This window comes from Micromesistius poutassou (assembly GCF_964030765.1).
Source record: "Micromesistius poutassou genome assembly, chromosome: 14".
Lineage (NCBI taxonomy): Eukaryota > Metazoa > Chordata > Actinopteri > Gadiformes > Gadidae > Micromesistius > Micromesistius poutassou.
Window position 1 is genome coordinate 5852759 of NC_140284.1, and position 17564 is coordinate 5870322.

Genomic DNA, 17564 nt, shown 5'->3' on the forward strand with positions numbered 1-17564 from the left:
GTTTCGCTGTTTCGTTTCAGTGTCGTTCCTTTCCTAGGGCTCGAGTTTCGCCTCTATCAACGTTACCGTATGACAACAATAGACGCGCAGTCATTGCGCTTTTTATTTTATTTTATTTCCCATCATAACCTTTCCCGGGAATCAGGAAATAGTCTTGATCAGATTCAGATTTCCCGGGAATCGCGTCTCCCGTGATTAAAACCTAATGACGACCCGCCCATGGTGGAGAGGTTCTTTTCTACGACCCGCCCACATTGAAGAGGTACTTTTTTAGATGTTTTGCCTAGTCAAAACTTAAGTTAAGATATCTGAAAAGGGACATGTAGATATCTTGAATTGAGGTGAATTAAATATATCTTGAACTGGAATTATGACTAGTCAGAATCAAATTGTAGATATCTCAAACTGGAATTACAGATATCTACAATTCAGTTGCAGATATCCGTAATTCACATAGTGGATATCCGCAATTGAATTGTAGATATCTGTAAAGAGAAACCCCATAGACATGAATGGCAAAAAAGACGTAATTTCTCCTAGGAGGAATGTCTTTGTGGATATCTGAAATGACAATTGTGGATAGGAGGAATGTAGTTGTGGATATCCAAAATGTTCTTTTTATCTAGGCGAAACTGAATTGCAGATATCTGCAACACATATCCAGTCTAGCGAATTTATGTCTAATTGGCTTGCCATAATATACCGCCTACAACGTCCCAGTTGATCCACTTTTACAGTCTTCAGTCGGATTTACAGTCTCACGCCAGCCAAAAACCCAAAGTTGGCAAAACTGGACCATAAGTAAACTGTTAATTAACTGTTGGTTAATGCTAAATAATGCATTTACTATTGTTGATTGTTGTTAATTGCTAATTAATGTACCCTTGTTGTAAAGTGTTACTAATGTGTCTCTTGTCAGGTCAGATTCACCGCAGCAGCTCCTGAAATAGCTGGTCTTTAACAGTAAACCAGACCATTCTGGTTACAAGTTTATTTTCCCAAAAACGGAAATTGTTTTGCAGCATCCTGCCAGCCCATTTCTGTAGAAACAACCACCCTATGTGGACACAGGCCCAAAGTAAGCAGAACAATGTTATTCACAGTGTACAATGCCAATGGCAATAATGACAAAGAATATTGTGAAATGCTTTGTCGACATAGCAGTCACTTTCCTAAAGATCTGCTCAACAAATTTATTCTGTAAATAAAAAGACTTTTAAGCACGTTCCTCTCTTGGTCTACAAAACATAACACATTCCCAAAAGACCACCCTTGCACGCCTCTCAGCCGGCCAAGCGAAGCTAGTTTGTGTCACACAGTTGCACAGCCGGTTTGAGTGACAGAACCCTGTTATTGAGTTTGCTTACATTCTAAAAGTGACGCTGGTTGGAGTCATCATCATACACACGATACAAGTCACAACTGATTCAATAACGCTTCTGTAGAAGAGTCTGCATTGGTTTCAAAGCTCAATTTGTCATCAATAACAGTTGTTATAAATATCATTTGTTACTAGCCACCAGCTCAATGTCAGCACGTTTTATCAAACTGAGTACCGGATTAGGAGAACTCTTTCTATAACCGACGACCATGTCTTTGGTTTCAGAGCTGCTGGCCCCAGAACTGCACAGGGGGCCGGGCTTGGGGGGCCGGGGGCATGTGGTACCTCAGGCTCTTCCAGAAGGTTCTGTTTGCGGATAACTTGGTGCACACGTGGTTCCTAGACGAGGGCCCTGGCCACCTCAGCGCCCCCTGTGTTCTCTGGATGTATCGCAGGGACTCGGGGAGGGCCGCGTAGTCCACAGGACCATCTATAGCAACGCATAGCATAGCATAGGATAATATAGCATAGAATAGCATAGTAGCATAGGAAAGTATAGCATAGCATAGGATAGTGTATCATAGAATAGCATAGTAGCATAGGATAGTATAGCATATCAAATCATAGTAAAGCATAGCATAGCATAGTATAACAGGATGGCATGAGCATAGAAGAGAATAGAATAGAATCCATGATTAATACAAGACATTAAATCAGTTAAAAGTACAAAACAAAGTACATTTCAGTAGGGCACACTCTAAATGAGATAAGATGAGATAGTATGCTAGTTGATGGGAAATGTTGAAACTACTTTCAAATGAAGACACTAACTGAGGTAACGGGGGGATCACCTATTTCAACCAGGATCACCCGGAGACCTCTTTGGGTTAAGGCATCGTACAGGCCCACGCTGTGCTCGTAGGCCAGTTGTGATGGGCTGGGGTGGAGTGGTGAAGCTTCAGAGTCTCCCTGCCCAGACAAAATGAGTACCAGTCGCCGGCTCTTGCTCACTGCCTCGGCGATGACGTTGTGCAGCGCTGCACATTCATTAGGAAATAAATAAAAGAATACATGTAGTGTCAATAAACACCACATGGATTTCTGTATATGGTGATGAATTGATGAGCAATCCAGAGACAATCCGGTGGAATCTATGGTGTATACTGTCATTTAGACAAAACAGGTGTGACACCCTATGTTTTTGTCAGTACCCGGCCATCAGTTTGTGAACACAGCATGAGATGTGAATGTAAACAGGGAAATAAAATCACTGTATTTACAGTTGGTATTTTCAGTCAACTGCATTTCAGCAGTAGGCCTACATTTTAACAATTTAGCTGCATCTTGTTCACATTGATGTTTTGGGTCATGGACATTTGGGGTTGGAAACATCATACTGCCCCATTTTGTACATGTGTCGTGGAAGTTCAGCCTCACAAACTGACTGACAATTTAATCAATGTTTAAATTCACACTGTTACTAATTAGGCTGATCATATAAAGTGTGTGTGTTATTTAATGAAAGTGAAGAAGGAGTCTGTGTAAATTGGAGGCATTTGAAATGACAACCATGACAAAGCTTTTTAGAATTAGAATTTTTAGAATCTTTAGGCTCTCTGGTGAATACCATGGTGTCTGGTATCAGTCTCCCACTCTGCTCATTATTCGGACCCCTGACCTTCTCCGGGGCAGTCGTCCCGTCCTCGGATGAAGAGGCTGAAGCCGTGTTGCTTCTCCAGAACCTCGGGCAGGACGTTGAGGGCAAAGGTCACGACCTCGGACGAACGACCCTCACCGCTGTACTGATAGCTCACGTAGGCGTCGTACAGCATACCATCTGAGACTGAAGACATACAGACAGACAAACAGACAGACAGACCGGCATACAGGTATTTTCAAACTGCTGGGGTAGATAAACCTAATTCAATTCTATTAAATTCTTTATTTTATCACAGACACTAGTACAAAGTCCATAGCAGAGTATAGAGTATAAAAGTCAGACAGAATAAATTGATTTAAAAACAAGAAGACAAAAGACAAGAAAACAAGACAAAACAACCCATCAAGACAAGACAAAACAAACCATCAAGACAACAAGACAAAACAAACCATCAAACATATAAGCACTCTCTCCAATGCCTCCTAAGCTTAGAGGAGTACCTCAAGGAGCTCTTAACTGGGTTCACTAGAGCTTCAATTATACTATTTTGTGAGTGATCCAGGCGGCACATGAATTTGTACATTATATTTCTAAGGACTGCCTCACAAGTTGGCACACTGGAGAAGACAAGTAGCTGGCACTAAACCATCTAGGTAGCTGCATCAGCAATCTCATAGTGTCATTATAGGCAACTGTAAGCTTCTGTAAGCTGCTTTTCTTATATCTACACCATAAATAAGCAGTATACATAGGTGTACAAAAGGCTTTAAACAAAGAGCATTTCACATTAAAAGAGCACATACTGAACTTGCGAAGGCGACTTGGCGTTGACGATATATATCTTTATCATCACTAAGATCATCTGAGATTATATGACCAAGATACTTCTTTACACACCACAAGTGGGCTATTACACAGATAGAAAACAGGGAAAGTCTTTTTTTTATCCTCTCTGCTTCTAACTATCATGACATTGCTCTTTTTCACATTAAATTTAATGTCATACTCAAGACCATATTGTGTGCATACATTAAGTAGTTGCTGTAAGCCAGCACTGCATGGACTAACAATGGCCAGATCGTCTGCATACACAAAATGGTTAATGAGAGAGCTACCAACCAGGCAGCCAGTAGTACACGAACTTGTAGTTGGATTGACAAATCATTCATGTATACATTAAATAAGGCAGGGGATAATAATCCACCTTGCCGGACACCATTAGAGACATAGAATGGGGAGGATATTCACAGCCCCATTTGACCCTCATTGTCTGGTGACTGTACCAGTATACTAGAATCCTGATAATGACCTTTGGTACCCCTCTCTGCAGTAATTTTATAAATAATTTACCATGGTTGACTCTATCAAAAGCCTTAGAGGCATCTAAAAAACATATAAATACGGTCGAGTTCTGATCCACATATTTTGCAACCATTTCCTTTAAAGCAAATATACACATATCAGTGCCATGTTTCCTTTTAAAGCCAAACTGATTATCTGATGTTAGTAGAAAAGTATCAAGCCTTGTAATGAGGACACGTTCCAAAACTTTGGATGGAATACTAGAAAGCGCTATTGGTCTGTAGTTGTCAATGCTATTCATTTTCCTGGCTTTATCTTTTAGGACTGGAACTAGCAATATGGAGAGAAGTGAATCAGGTAGCACCCCATGGATAAGGAGCCCAGTAAAGCACATTGATAATAAAGGACAGAGTTTCTGACTCCCATACTTCAAGTGTTCTGCATAGATATGGTCCATGCCGCACGCCTTGTTATTATCTAACATTGAGATTGCATCTAAAATTTTATCATGTCTAATTACAAGATTCTCATTTGGATCAATGTTATTTAACACAAAGGGTTCACTCTTAATACAGTTAAACAGTTCTTGATAATGTTCACGCCATTTCTCAGCAATTTTCTCAGTACCAGACACTCCCTCTATATCAGAGGGGAGGGAGGTTTTACAGTTGTTTAACACTTTGACCTCCTTCCAGAAGTCATAGTAATTATTACTCTGCAACTTTTTAGCAAGTGCATCAGCTCTCATAGTGTTTTCCTTCCTTTTAATAAAGTGAAGAGCATATTTAAATTTTGCATTTGTGGACTTCTTATTCACAAACAATGGGCCTTGTCTAGGCCGACCTGATTCAGACCAAAGTTTAAAAGCTTCTCTGGCTGCAGTATGTAACACACCCACATGGTCATTCCAGCCAGGTTTTGCATTACAATGTATTTTGTTTCTCTGTGTAGTAAGATAAGTGCTTGATGTAGTTAGGCTGTTGACAACGCTGTCATACAAGGAACATAATTCAAGACCATGGTTAGAGTTCTTACAATTCATGTCCTGGCACAGCAATGCATTTTTAGGTAATGGGTATATGGTCAGAAATAGCCATGTCATACTTTATCACCATATCTACAATAGAAGAATGAGCATCTGCAGTACACATTAAATGGCACAATCTTAGTGCTGAGGTCTGTGGTGGACTCACCGGCACCGTGGAAGTCTTTATTCAGAACGTTTAGCTTATCCAGATCTTGTTTGGGAAGTCAAGTCTCTTAAAGACAGAGAATGTCACACTGTTCCAACAGCGAGTTAACATTGGTATTCCTTGCCTTATCTGCATCGCTATGTCCAATCCGCAGGCCTCGCGAATTATAAGAAGCGATCCTCATGAATGATTTGGCGTTAATTCCGTTATGGCATGCTCCTTCGCCACCGACTCTCTGATCGCAGAGCAGTTGGTCACGGTGGGTACCGTCTTTGGCACCGAAGCACCAAGCCCTCTCGATTGACGTGCCTCGTAATAGCGCCGGACAAACAAGCCCGTGGGCCAGAGTTGGGGGTCATACATCTCTGCCACCTCCTTACATTCCACGGTGACCTGGAAAGAATCTTCCTTGTGCGGCCTCTATCTTCTGACACTCAACTTCTCGCCCAAGTTTGCCTTTGAGATACTGAGTTACTGAGTGTACCTGCTTCAAGGCTCGGATCAAACCTTGTTGCGAAAACACTCACCATCTTCGTTTGGACTGCCAGTATACTGGCTGTGCCGGTACCGATAATGCCAGTTCTCTTGCGTTGAGGTTTCTGGTGTGTGAACTCGGTAGAGGGTTTTCGGTAATTGCTGCCCGAAGCCGGGTTATTCTGTCGCCTCCCCTCTCTCACGACACGTTTCCACGAGGGAGACTGTGCTTGATCTTCAGGCACCACAAGAGCAGTGACAGTGGGGTTCTCCCTTGACGCGTTAGCCCCGGCCACCTCGGTAGCTAACCGCCCTTCAGGGTGATCCACTTCCACGCTAGCAGCAGCGCTGTCACTCCTGGTAGGCATCCGGCGTAGGTTCTCCGTATTGCAATCAGGAGCACAAGTCTCCCCTGCCCAGGGAGGCCGCTGGGCCTCTCCACCGCGACCAGCGCGATTATCCAGGGCTTCGGTCGCTGAGCGTAAACTCTCGCAGGCAACTACTTGCGCTTCCATAACTTTCTTCATGCCAGCAATGTCGTTGTTGATTTGCAGCATTTTCCCCAACAGCACTGACACATCAATGCTATTAAACGAGACAGGAGGCAGTTCATCCAGGAAGTGTGAGACAAATTTAGGAATATCACCTCCACATTCATTGAGTACTTTCAAGCACAACTTCACGTTGTTAATATCCTTTTGTGCTCCTTTATGCGATACCAACCGCTGTGTCGTCTTGGTACAGACCTCGAACAAAACTTTCTTGGAGGATTCAATTCGCTCAGAGGTGAAATGGTTTGTCACTAGTGTGACGATTTCGTCTTGACTCAAAGTCCTCATTTTCACTACAATAAAGTTAAGTAGTTAATCTTCCACGATCACCTTTCCATCTTGAGTCTTGAGTCTAATGTTTGGTTGCAGGCCATTATAGACCTATACCTTCTGACACACTGTACAATTCTTGTGTATTTCTTTTAACTTTCCCTAATGAGGTATGTGCCTAGTATGCTGTATGCTATTTGGCACGTTGGCTATCCATTGACTAACTAACAGAACTTTGTTCTGATTCAACTTTTCTTCCCTTTGACTGGGACACATTGCAAGTTGAAGTTTGTGTTTACTGATTTAATTACTATTGACTGCAAATGTTTATGATCCAGAACAGTTAGTTGGCAGTTGACCTTCACAAAGTAAAAAAACAGGTTCTGTGCAACTGTAATGGAAACCAGAGTTACTCTGAAGGGAATTTGGGAGTGTCTATAAAAATATTATTGCAAACAAAGAGAGGTATGTTGGCCAGCAACAGTATTTTATCTGTAGAATATATCAGTAATGGGATTTGATGTGCATAACTGTGAGTAAATTTAAGTATTTGTCTATATTTCACATTGTATTGCCTTATACTGTATTTTAGTTTATATATTTTTTACTTATTGTATTTATATATAAAAATATATATATATATATATATATCTCAAGGAAAAAACAACCTAAAAAAAGAATATATATATATATATATATATATATATATATATATTATATATTTTTTTAAGTACACAAAAAAGGGTTAGAAAATAAAGTTACCCAAGCGGCTCAAATAAAAGAAAAAAGTAAATGTACCGACTGAATGGCAGGTAAAGCTAATCCACGCGGAAGTAAAGGTTGGACACTTCTTTACTCCAAAATGAAGATGGAAAGCAGAGAACACACAAAGTGTAGCACTACACAAACTAATAGTCACGATGGAACCCAACAGAGAATAAGGTTTCAGATAACACCTGTCTTTGCCAAAATGCCAGCACCGTTTATTCTTTTTTTTATAAGATCAAATCAATATCCCCCCTACTATGGGGGCCCCAAGCGGCCGCCTACCTATGCCTCTATGGTAAGACCGCCACTGATGGTTGGGGATACAGACTGGAACAACAACGTCCAAAGCGTTGAACATGCCGCTACAGCAGCAGCAGCTAGCTGTGAAGTGGCGCTAGGTGAAGACCTGTGAGAAGACGTCAATAAGTAGGACTCTGTGTCAGAAGCGTGTGATGTGGAGAACAATCTATCTTTTCGCTCGCTCTCTCTCTCTCGCTCTCTCTCTCTTTTTCTTTTATATATATATATATATATATATAGGTTTGTTTGAAATGTTCAATCTCAAGTGCAACCTCACACATACAAAGTAAATTATTCCTCTTGGCAATATTTGCTAAGAGGAGATATGATGTTTGTGATGTTTTGCTAAGTAGGCCTATATGACTGTTTGTGGGGGTTTACCCTAACTACTTGTCTTGCTGTTATACTGATATTGATTTGATCTTAATTCTCTGTTGGGTTCCATCGTGACTATTAGTTTGCGTAGTGCTACACTTTGTGTGTTCTCTGCTTTCCATCTTTATTTTGGAGTAAAGAAGTGTATGCAGGGTTTAAAGGGAAAGACTTTTTTTTCTGATCTCCAACCTTTACTTCCGCGTGGATTACCTTTACCTGCCTATCCACCATTCAGTCGGTACATTTTTTTTCTCTGTTCTCTTTTAAAGATCGGATGAGGTGGGTCCCATACATATCTTCGCCTTGGGCCCCCAATTTGCTAAATCCGCCACTGGTTAGTAGTACTGAAACTGTGTATAGTTATTGGTACAGAAGTAGACAGGGTTGCCAACTCTCACGCATCTGGCGTGACACTCACGCTTTCAGCATTAATCTCACATTCTCACACACACGCAACAAATGTCGTTAAATTTCTCCCCCCCCCCCGGTCAACAACTCTGCCTGTCCGCAACCCCATACTCCCCCCCCTGCCCCCCGCCCCGTCAACAATTCCATCCACAGACCCTGTTATAATGTAAGCATTATAAGATTTATGAGATATGAGATATAAGATTATTTATTTTAGAGTCTCACACCAGCCAAAAACACAAAGTTGGCAACCCTGAGTAGGACTACAACTTGTTAGTACTATAGTAGTATCATGGGAGTGTAAATAGTTGGCAGTACTCACCCTGCTGGGAAATGAACAGTCGTTTCAGCCTCCTGTAGGCCAACACCAGCTCCATCCTGAAGAGCATCCCCAGAGCCATTGTTAGCCCCACCAGACACACGGTCAGTGGGGCCAGCACACACACATAGAGGCCACGGTGGTCCGCTGGGCACACACAATGCAACAGTTAGACCTGGGCTGACGTAAGCCTTGGGATAATGTTAGCCCTGGCCTGTATGATGTAGAAATACAAAGCGAGTAGAATGGAGACTATACAGTCGCGTCAAGACTGTAGAGTAGAGTACACTTAAAAACAGCACAGTAGAGGCCGTTGAGTACAATACATGTACTCAACATAAAAGTACAAGTACATTAGAGGAAATAGAGTTGAGTCGATTACAATATAATCAAGTAGAGTAGAGACAGAGGAGGTACTAGAGTACAGTAGAGTGTGTATAATAATGTAAAGAGAGTAGTGTGCAGCGGGGTTGAGACTTTAGAGTAGAGTACAGTTTAGTACAGTAGAGTAGAGATTGTATAGTACAGTACAGTAGATAGTAGAGAGAGTAGAGTAGAGACGGTAGAGTAGAGTACAGCAACAGGACCAACAATAGCCCATGAGAGGAACTACACGTAATTCAACTTACGTCAGGGCTTTGTTTATAATACTAGTATAATACTATACTACTTCTACTACAATACTACTAGCCCTCTGTATAACAATAAATAGAAAAGTAGAAGCAGTCTTACTTAGACCACTGTGAACAGGGGCCCAGTCTCAGGCCCATTGTCTCATAATCTGCTTATGGTTAACAAGGAACGGGAAGATACTACTCAGATATAAACATGAAGGGGTGACATTCGAAAGCATTAGAGTCAAAGGGAAATATATGCCTCAACGGCGCTCCCAAATTAGTCGGAATGGGTGTGGGCCCTACGCATATGGCAGAGCTAATCAAACATGAGCTCAAAGACTCATCTGTACCCAGGTTACTCATAGGGTTCACCATAATAGTACCCTTCCCAGTGCAATTGTATGAACATCGTGCGTCATCGAGTTCTCCAGGGTTATGATATTTCCATAAACTATGAGTAACCCTCTTTTTTCATCCTGCATGTGTTTGCAGCTCTGAGAGTAGAGATAACGAAGACAATAGAGAGTTGAGATAGTAGTACAGTAGAGTAGATACAGTGGAGACTCTAGATTAAAGACTGTACCATACCGACAGTATAGTAAATATAGTAGTGCACAGTAGAGACTGGAGTAGAGAAGAGACTGTAGAGCAGAGAATAGATTGTAGAATATAGACTGCAGAGGAGAGACTAATGAGTAAAGACTGTAGAGTAGTGACCTCTGCGGAGCCGGAAGGTTCCCTGCCCCTGTCCTGCAGAGTTGAGGAGATGACAGCTGATTGGGATGTCGAGCAGCTCAGAGACCACCGAAGAGATGACCAAGGATGACATGCCAAAGACAGCACCCTCCTCCTCTGCACTGTGGAGACACTCATACACTCTTAATCACTCAGCCTACAGTCTACAGTCTACATACATATATATATATATATATATATATACTGTATATAAACACACAGACATATACACACACACAAACACACACACACACACACATATATATATACATACACATATATATATATATATATATATATATGTACATACCTAAACAAATACATACATACAGTATATACATATGTGTATAAATAGTATACACATACATACATATATATATATATATATACACATACACACATAAATACATATAAACATACATATATATACACACACATACACACTATATATATGGACCCACTATTTCTGGGAATAGCTGAGATGTGGAGATGTGTTGAAATGGTGTCCGTTGATGGTCCAGTACATGTTGGTATCATCGTCTTTGATGCCCAGGTAAGCCTTACAGCGCAGCTCCTTCCTGGAGCCTACCGCGGTGGAGACCACTGTTAGTTACATCATCCTGGATCATTCAGCTATCCTGGATAGCTAGGGCTATCTTTGATGTCTAGACAATATCTTAAAAGTTTAACTTTGGTTAACTTTAAGCAAATTGCAACATTGTTTGTCCGACAATCCGTCATTTAATCCGTCAAGTGAAACACTGGCAAATGCAGTAAGCTTGCACAAAAAGCTAACTTAGCTCTTGTCTGTTGGGCCTCAAAGACATTCAGATTAAATTCTGCGAAGTAAAGTAAATTAAGTATTCTATGCTGCCTTCACTTGAACAACGACTCCTTCTCTTACTTGTTGGCACTGTCTAGGGAAGCCTGGTAGTCAAGCATTTCATAAACACCATTTCTTCTATTGATCTAAACATAGCAATAAACTAGAAACTCGCAAAAGACAACTTGCCTATTTCCACTATCTCCACTGTCTCCACCTTCGGATACACCAACCTGGGTTCACATAGGAGAGGCACTTGGGGAGAGAGAGAGAGAGAGAGCTTGGGGTTAGGAGGTGTAAACAATATAACGGAGGGGTGACAGAGAGGTGAGGTGGCTGATGGATAATGCAGTTTACTTTTGCCGACTGTGAGCTTGAAGGAGCGGGCAGCGGTGTAGTTGTTGCCTCCCAGAGACATGTGCAGCAGGCACGTGTAGAGGCCAGCGTTTGTCTCTGAGTTCCTCAGGATCCTAAGGGCCCTCCGCGATGTCACCTCCAGATCTCCACCAGTCAGATTGACAGGCACACACTCCTACACACACACACACACACAAGTATATATAAAGAGAGACACTCACACACACACACACACACACACACACACATAAGTATATATAAAGAGAGACAGACTCACACACACACACACACACACACACACAAGTATATATACAGAGAGACAGACTCACCACACACACACACACACACAGACTGTACATATACTGCAACATAACACAAACATACATAATCATGCTTCTTCACAAAGGCATCAGAACATTAGTTCCGTACTCTGTGTCCCCAAGAGTCTGGTCCAGATCCTCCGTCTGAATCGGCTGACTCTGGCCTTGGCCCTGGGGTCCTACCTTGAGCCACTCCACAGGGGCAGTAGCATTCGCTCCTTGGGGGAGTTCCAGTTTACAGGGAATAGTCTCTCGGTTCATTTCTTTGGACTCAACCGCAGCGGGACAAGGCTGGTTAGACACCCGCACCTCATAATTCCTCTGCACCCTAGACAGAACAGGTTTGACATTATGTCAGTTCCTTCACTCAACAAATATAGGTGGATTTCAATTGATAACTGTGAATAATTAACTAACTCCATGTTGTGGACTAAAGGCCTTTAAGGAAAAGAAGAACTCCCAAAACCCGGAGGGAATAAACCTTGAAGAGGAGCACAAAAGAGGGATCCATTTGCAGAAAACAGTTCTACTGTTTCGTCATTCTGGTGTGACTGGTTTTGGTCGAATAACTACAAGCAGGGATTTCCATGTAATATTATCAGGGAAAGGCCCAAAATGAGAGGAATGCATTTATTACGATTCAGTCCAGATCCATGAATGAATAGACAGAGGGGGACGAAACATGTTGGGAAATGACAAATGAACAGACTGGAGGTGGACTACAAAGGTTGGGAAACACTGAACTCCACTTAAGGACTGTAGAATGTAGGCCTACCCCTTGATGTGACAGATGTATGTTCCACCGTGGGCCTGGACCACAGTGAGGAACCACAGCTTCCCATCTTTAACCTCCACCCCGGCGGGCAGGCTTGAGTTGCCCCCCCCTCTTTTCCATGTCACATTGGTATGACCCGTATCCGGGTTACACTTCAGGATGAAGATGCGACTGACGCTCACCTCGTGCGTCTCTAGTGCCTTCTTGTGGCCTGGGCAAGAAAATATTCAGATTGACGAAGGAAGGAATTGTTTACAATAAATTAGACAATAAATAGATAAATAGATTTAATTGTAACAAATTTACTATTAAATCGTTCTGCTCAAGAAAATAGAAAATATAATAGAAAAGTTGCAAAACATATGTAGGCTTATGTAAATAAACAGGGCCGGCTTAAGGCATAGGCCGTAGCTGTTCGTCTAGAGCACGCCATCTTCTGGTGGGGGCTGCTCGCCCTCAAAGAAAAACTAATCCTAATTTTCTGCCCTGATTTTCGAAAAGCAAAAGATGCTGTTTATTTAAAGCAATTTCTGATAGAAAATATAATATTGAGAAAAAATGATCATATTATCAATTATCAATTATCATAAAATTGTCATATTTCTCAATATGTAGGAGAAAATCTGAAAATCCCATTAGTAAGTGTTACACAGATCACATACAAAAGACTAAGTGAACACAACTGGCTTTTGAAACTGGTAACCATAAACCAATGGGTGGATAAAAGTCAAATAATTTGTCAACAATGTGATTAAGGTAGAATAGAGAACAAGTGTTACCTTCATATTAAGTGCACCAAATCAGACAATTGGACAGATTTATTCTCAAGATTCTGACAAAATTCCAGATATCCAAATGTCCAAAAAGACCATAAAAATAAACTTTGTTGAAACAAATTATTGTTTCAAAACATTATGTCTCGCCAAACTAAACTTTGTTAGAGAGAGTTTGATAGTGTGTGAGAGAGTGAATGAGAGGGAGTCTGATAGTGTGAGAGACAGTAGTAGGTTAAGTTAAATATGAAATATGGCCTAAACGACCACTCATAATAACACGTTACCATCTCCTTTCTAGAACTGTCAGCCCCAAGCGCATTATCTTGTCACTTTCCCTTTAACGTGTGTTATTTCACAGCACACACACATACACACACACACACACACACATACACACAAAACACCCGCTGCTTATGTATTCATTTCCACACAAACCTCAACACACACATATTGTCTAAATATTTTCACACTACTGCATGTGTTGGGAGTTTAGCACATCTCAGAAGCACACTCTCTAACTACCACTCTCTCTCTCTCGCTACAAGTAATGTTGTTTGATTTGTTTACATATTTGATAATAAAGTGTTTAAGTCATTTAAAATGTAAAAATATATAAATAAATATATAATATAAAAAAATATTGTTTTATATAAATAAAACAATGATCAAATATGCATTTCTTCTTTAGCATTAAATTAAACAGAAGTATTTAATAGACACTTAGAAGAGTACATTTATAGTTGTATTAAAAATACATTTTTAAAATGCTTTTCAAAGAGACTTTAAAAACAGTTCATTGAACATCACATTTAATTCTGGTTATGGGTCCATTAATAATGGCTTTTTTAACACTCTTTTTAAAGGACATTTAAATAATCTCTTTCGTGAGTGGGTTTCCGTATTAATTTCCTTCTTTTTCCTTGACACAATTCATTTCCCACACTAATTTAACCGAAAGAAGGTGATCTTTTGAGATTTCTCCAATAATTTGGGGTCTAAGGGACTAATGTGGACAAAGATTTTCGTTCTTCTTATTTTTCTTTTGCCATTGACTGCTCAGATCAGAGCCGTATAGAGAAAGAGTTGCGACAACTCCATTCACTCCAATGTTTCATTTATTTTTTCCAACAATGGCGTCTCATGCATATATAAATAGTTCCTGGAAGTTGGGATCAAACTCTGGGAGACGGCTCGCAACACACAGGGCGGATTTCGGATATAATTATATAAAAATAAATAAAATAATACAATTGTGTTTTACTACTAATTACCCAAATTCACAATCCTGTATATTCTCTATATCTTGAAGGCTACTAGGCAGTTAAAAAGCTAACGTAGGCACAGCAACTGTCACTTTGTCACTCGCTTCCGGGAACTATTTGAGGCTTACACAAAACCACGTGACCAATGTAATTTTGAACCCCCATTGTCGCAACTCTATCTTTATACGGCTCTGGCTCAGATTATATTCTTGCATTTGATTGAAAGGATCCCTATAGGGGGGTGTAGGGAGATTCCCCCCCAACAAACAATGCGGCCATTGGTGAAAAAAGTCTATTATACACATCATGTCGTGCATATTTTTAAACCATGCTCAAGCATAGTTGCATTGAGGTTGAACCAGGGTTGACCTCAATCATAGTCATGGTATTATTGCTGAGATATAGGGCTTCCAATATCACACCTGTTCAGGTTTCAGAGGTCAATAAATCACTTAAGAACTATGCAGCCAACCTGATTGAAGTGTAGAATGAAAACCAGAAGATCTGGGAGAAAATCTCACACAATGTTAAAAGTATCCCAACATTTCCCAGACACACCCCTTTCAATGTTGCGTGAGATCAATGTATCACCAATTCAAATAATATTACCATAGTGTGCAAAATAACATCAGTATTCCCAGCATGTGAAATAACATCATTATACTAATATGTGTGTGTCTTTGTGAGAGCATGTGTTTTCTTTCTTTCAACGATAAGCTAATAGTAATAGTTATTTCCCTAGAAAAATAAATCTGTTGAGCATTCTTGCGTGTAGGGTAACACATGGTGTTTTCTGCTGGGTTTAACCTCTCTGGACATATCTCTGTAATATCGGATTACTTTTTAAGTATGACTTTGAATAAATTCAACGGTTTGAATAAATTCAATGGTTAAACATAAATTCATCTTAAGCATGGTTGAAACAAATGCAGGACATGATGCATATTCAATAGACTTTTCACAGATTGCCCATATTGATTTGTTGGGCGGGGAAACCTTCTAGAAACTTTGGAAACCATGACCTGTGGCGTAACAGGTACGTAAGCAGGTACTCCAGTCGCTTACGGGCCTCGACCAATCAGGGGGCCCGTCAATCTTCGGAGGGCTTCACCCACCCCAGCGACTTCATCTTATCGCCCGGGCCCTGAATTCAGCGCTAGTTCTCAATTTCAAGTTGAGCTGAGTTGCTCCTGAGCTGCCCCCCCCTGCATTGCATTTCGCCACTCAGGTAGCATTTAAAATGTAGCCTATTGATTTTTCATGTTAGGCTGGTATCCAAGAAGATCTTAGGTTTCCGAATCCAACTCACTCACATAGCCATAGGAGGCTTCCAATCACGCCATCCGCTGGCTAAAAGACAAACAATGAATAAATTCACATTCGTTCATGCGTATTACTTTCCTTTAAATTATTGCCTTATTAAATGTGTACTAAAGAAAGCTACCATAAGTTATATTTAACATAGTTATAATCGAGCGAAACTGGCTAACATGCTTCTAAGTCTTCTACCATGAAAATATAGCCCCTGTTCGCAGCCCGCAGCCCCCCACCATGCACGCACCAGACGGCACCTGTGGTGCAGCTCTGTCGCGGACTTTAGAACGTTGATAACGTACGTTTCTATTTACGCACGAAATGGGAGCAATAAGAAAATGAATACGGAAAACATTAACCAAAGAGATTATTTAAACGTCCTTTTGTGTGAGTGAGAGTTTTAAAAACAAGCCGTTATGAATTGACGAATATATAAACTAATGTAGAGCAGTTTTATAAACCGGGAGTTTAAGAATGATCTTAAAGAACAAACCGAAAGCAAAAAATGAAGCACCTGACCGAATAGCGTTTGAGATCATAGTCAACCTATTATACTTTGTGATCCGTCTATCTCAGATACATAGCTATGGGTTACTTTAGGTGGGTTTTACTCGGATCACAACAGGTCTCGGTGTGCCCCTGCTTACCGTCTACGGGAGGCGGCCGCGGCCCCAGCACCGCTGCCAGGTAGAGAACAAGAAGGCGCCCGCAGGTCATGTTGTCCTCCGTCTTGGATGGGAGACGGCAGTTTGATTTAATAGGCTCTTGCTCATTATTATCAGATTTATGTCCTTTGACAACGAGACAATTAATAAGGCTGCCCAGCCATGGTCGCCAACTATAGCCGCCTAATCTTACGATAGGCCTACGAAGCCAAGGAAAGTCAGCCAAGAAGGGAAGTTAAAGACAGTTGCAGAAGGACTTGAGAAAACAGGGAGGAAACACCGCATGGTTCGTTTATAGACTTTACACATATGAATTATCGTGTAATATAATTATATGAGATAACCGAGTAGCGCAGTGGTTAGGCCTACAATAGAGCATATAATTAAATAAGCTGTAACTTTCATTGTATTCATTATATCTTAATATTTTATCAACTTTGGTCCTTAAACCTAAAGATCTAATTATATTTTATCGTATATATCTAGAAGATAGCTCAGTGATACAATATTAGAAACCTAAAACTCTAAACAACTTATTTCAGAATGTCAAACGTCTCTTACTTGAAGTGACGCAGTGCTGGAAATTCGAACCTCTTCTGGTTTCCACCTCGATTCTCCTCCACCGACCTGAGACCAGGTATATAACCATCTTCCCCCGGCCCCCTAACCTGACCTAGAATCACAACCCCACACAACTAGTTAGCCTTCTTTTCAAATGTGGTTAATATACAAGGGCTTCACTGTAACTATGCAACTATGCAACATAGCAACTATGGTTCTTGGGGCTTCTAACTGCATCAGGTTTATGCTCCACTAAGGGTTATGGGTGAAAGGGTAATTTCTTAAAGGGATTTCCAGAATGGGGAATTCCCCCCCCCCCCTCCCCCTCCCTTCAAGATGCATTGCCTATCTATTTCATGTCGTGCAAAGGAATTTGCCCTAATTCTTTACATTACGTCCAATATTCACTAGACACAGA

General features: G+C 40.9%; 1 protein-coding gene across 1 annotated transcript; it reads right to left on the bottom strand.

Annotated features, from left to right (window-relative positions):
- Positions 1 to 970: 970 nt before the first annotated feature.
- On the bottom strand, positions 971 to 17273 carry LOC311358099 (interleukin-1 receptor type 1-like). Its single transcript, XM_084478095.1, has 12 exons — positions 17147 to 17273; positions 16568 to 16649; positions 12569 to 12779; positions 11977 to 12121; positions 11474 to 11648; positions 11306 to 11371; positions 10755 to 10878; positions 10276 to 10415; positions 8945 to 9088; positions 3000 to 3164; positions 2173 to 2358; positions 971 to 1811 (listed from the first exon to the last, which is right to left on the bottom strand). Exons 2-12 carry the CDS (start codon positions 16635 to 16637, stop codon positions 1603 to 1605), a joined length of 1635 nt encoding a protein of 544 aa, XP_084334221.1. The 5' UTR covers positions 16638 to 16649; positions 17147 to 17273; the 3' UTR covers positions 971 to 1602.
- Positions 17274 to 17564: the final 291 nt, after the last annotated feature.

What these genes read in the sequence shown, in the direction of transcription:
- LOC311358099 (XM_084478095.1), bottom strand. Translation starts at nt 16,637, where the DNA reads ATGACCTGCGGGCGCCTTCTTGTTCTCTACCTGGCAGCGGTGCTGGGG. An exon ending in CAAGCTCACAGTCGGCAAAA is followed by an intron (nt 11,372 to 11,473) that starts GTAAACTGCATT and finishes TCTCTCCCCAAG; the next exon opens with TGCCTCTCCTATGTGAACCC. An exon ending in GGTGATCCTGGTTGAAATAG is followed by an intron (nt 1,812 to 2,172) that starts GTGATCCCCCCG and finishes GCGTTGCTATAG; the next exon opens with ATGGTCCTGTGGACTACGCG.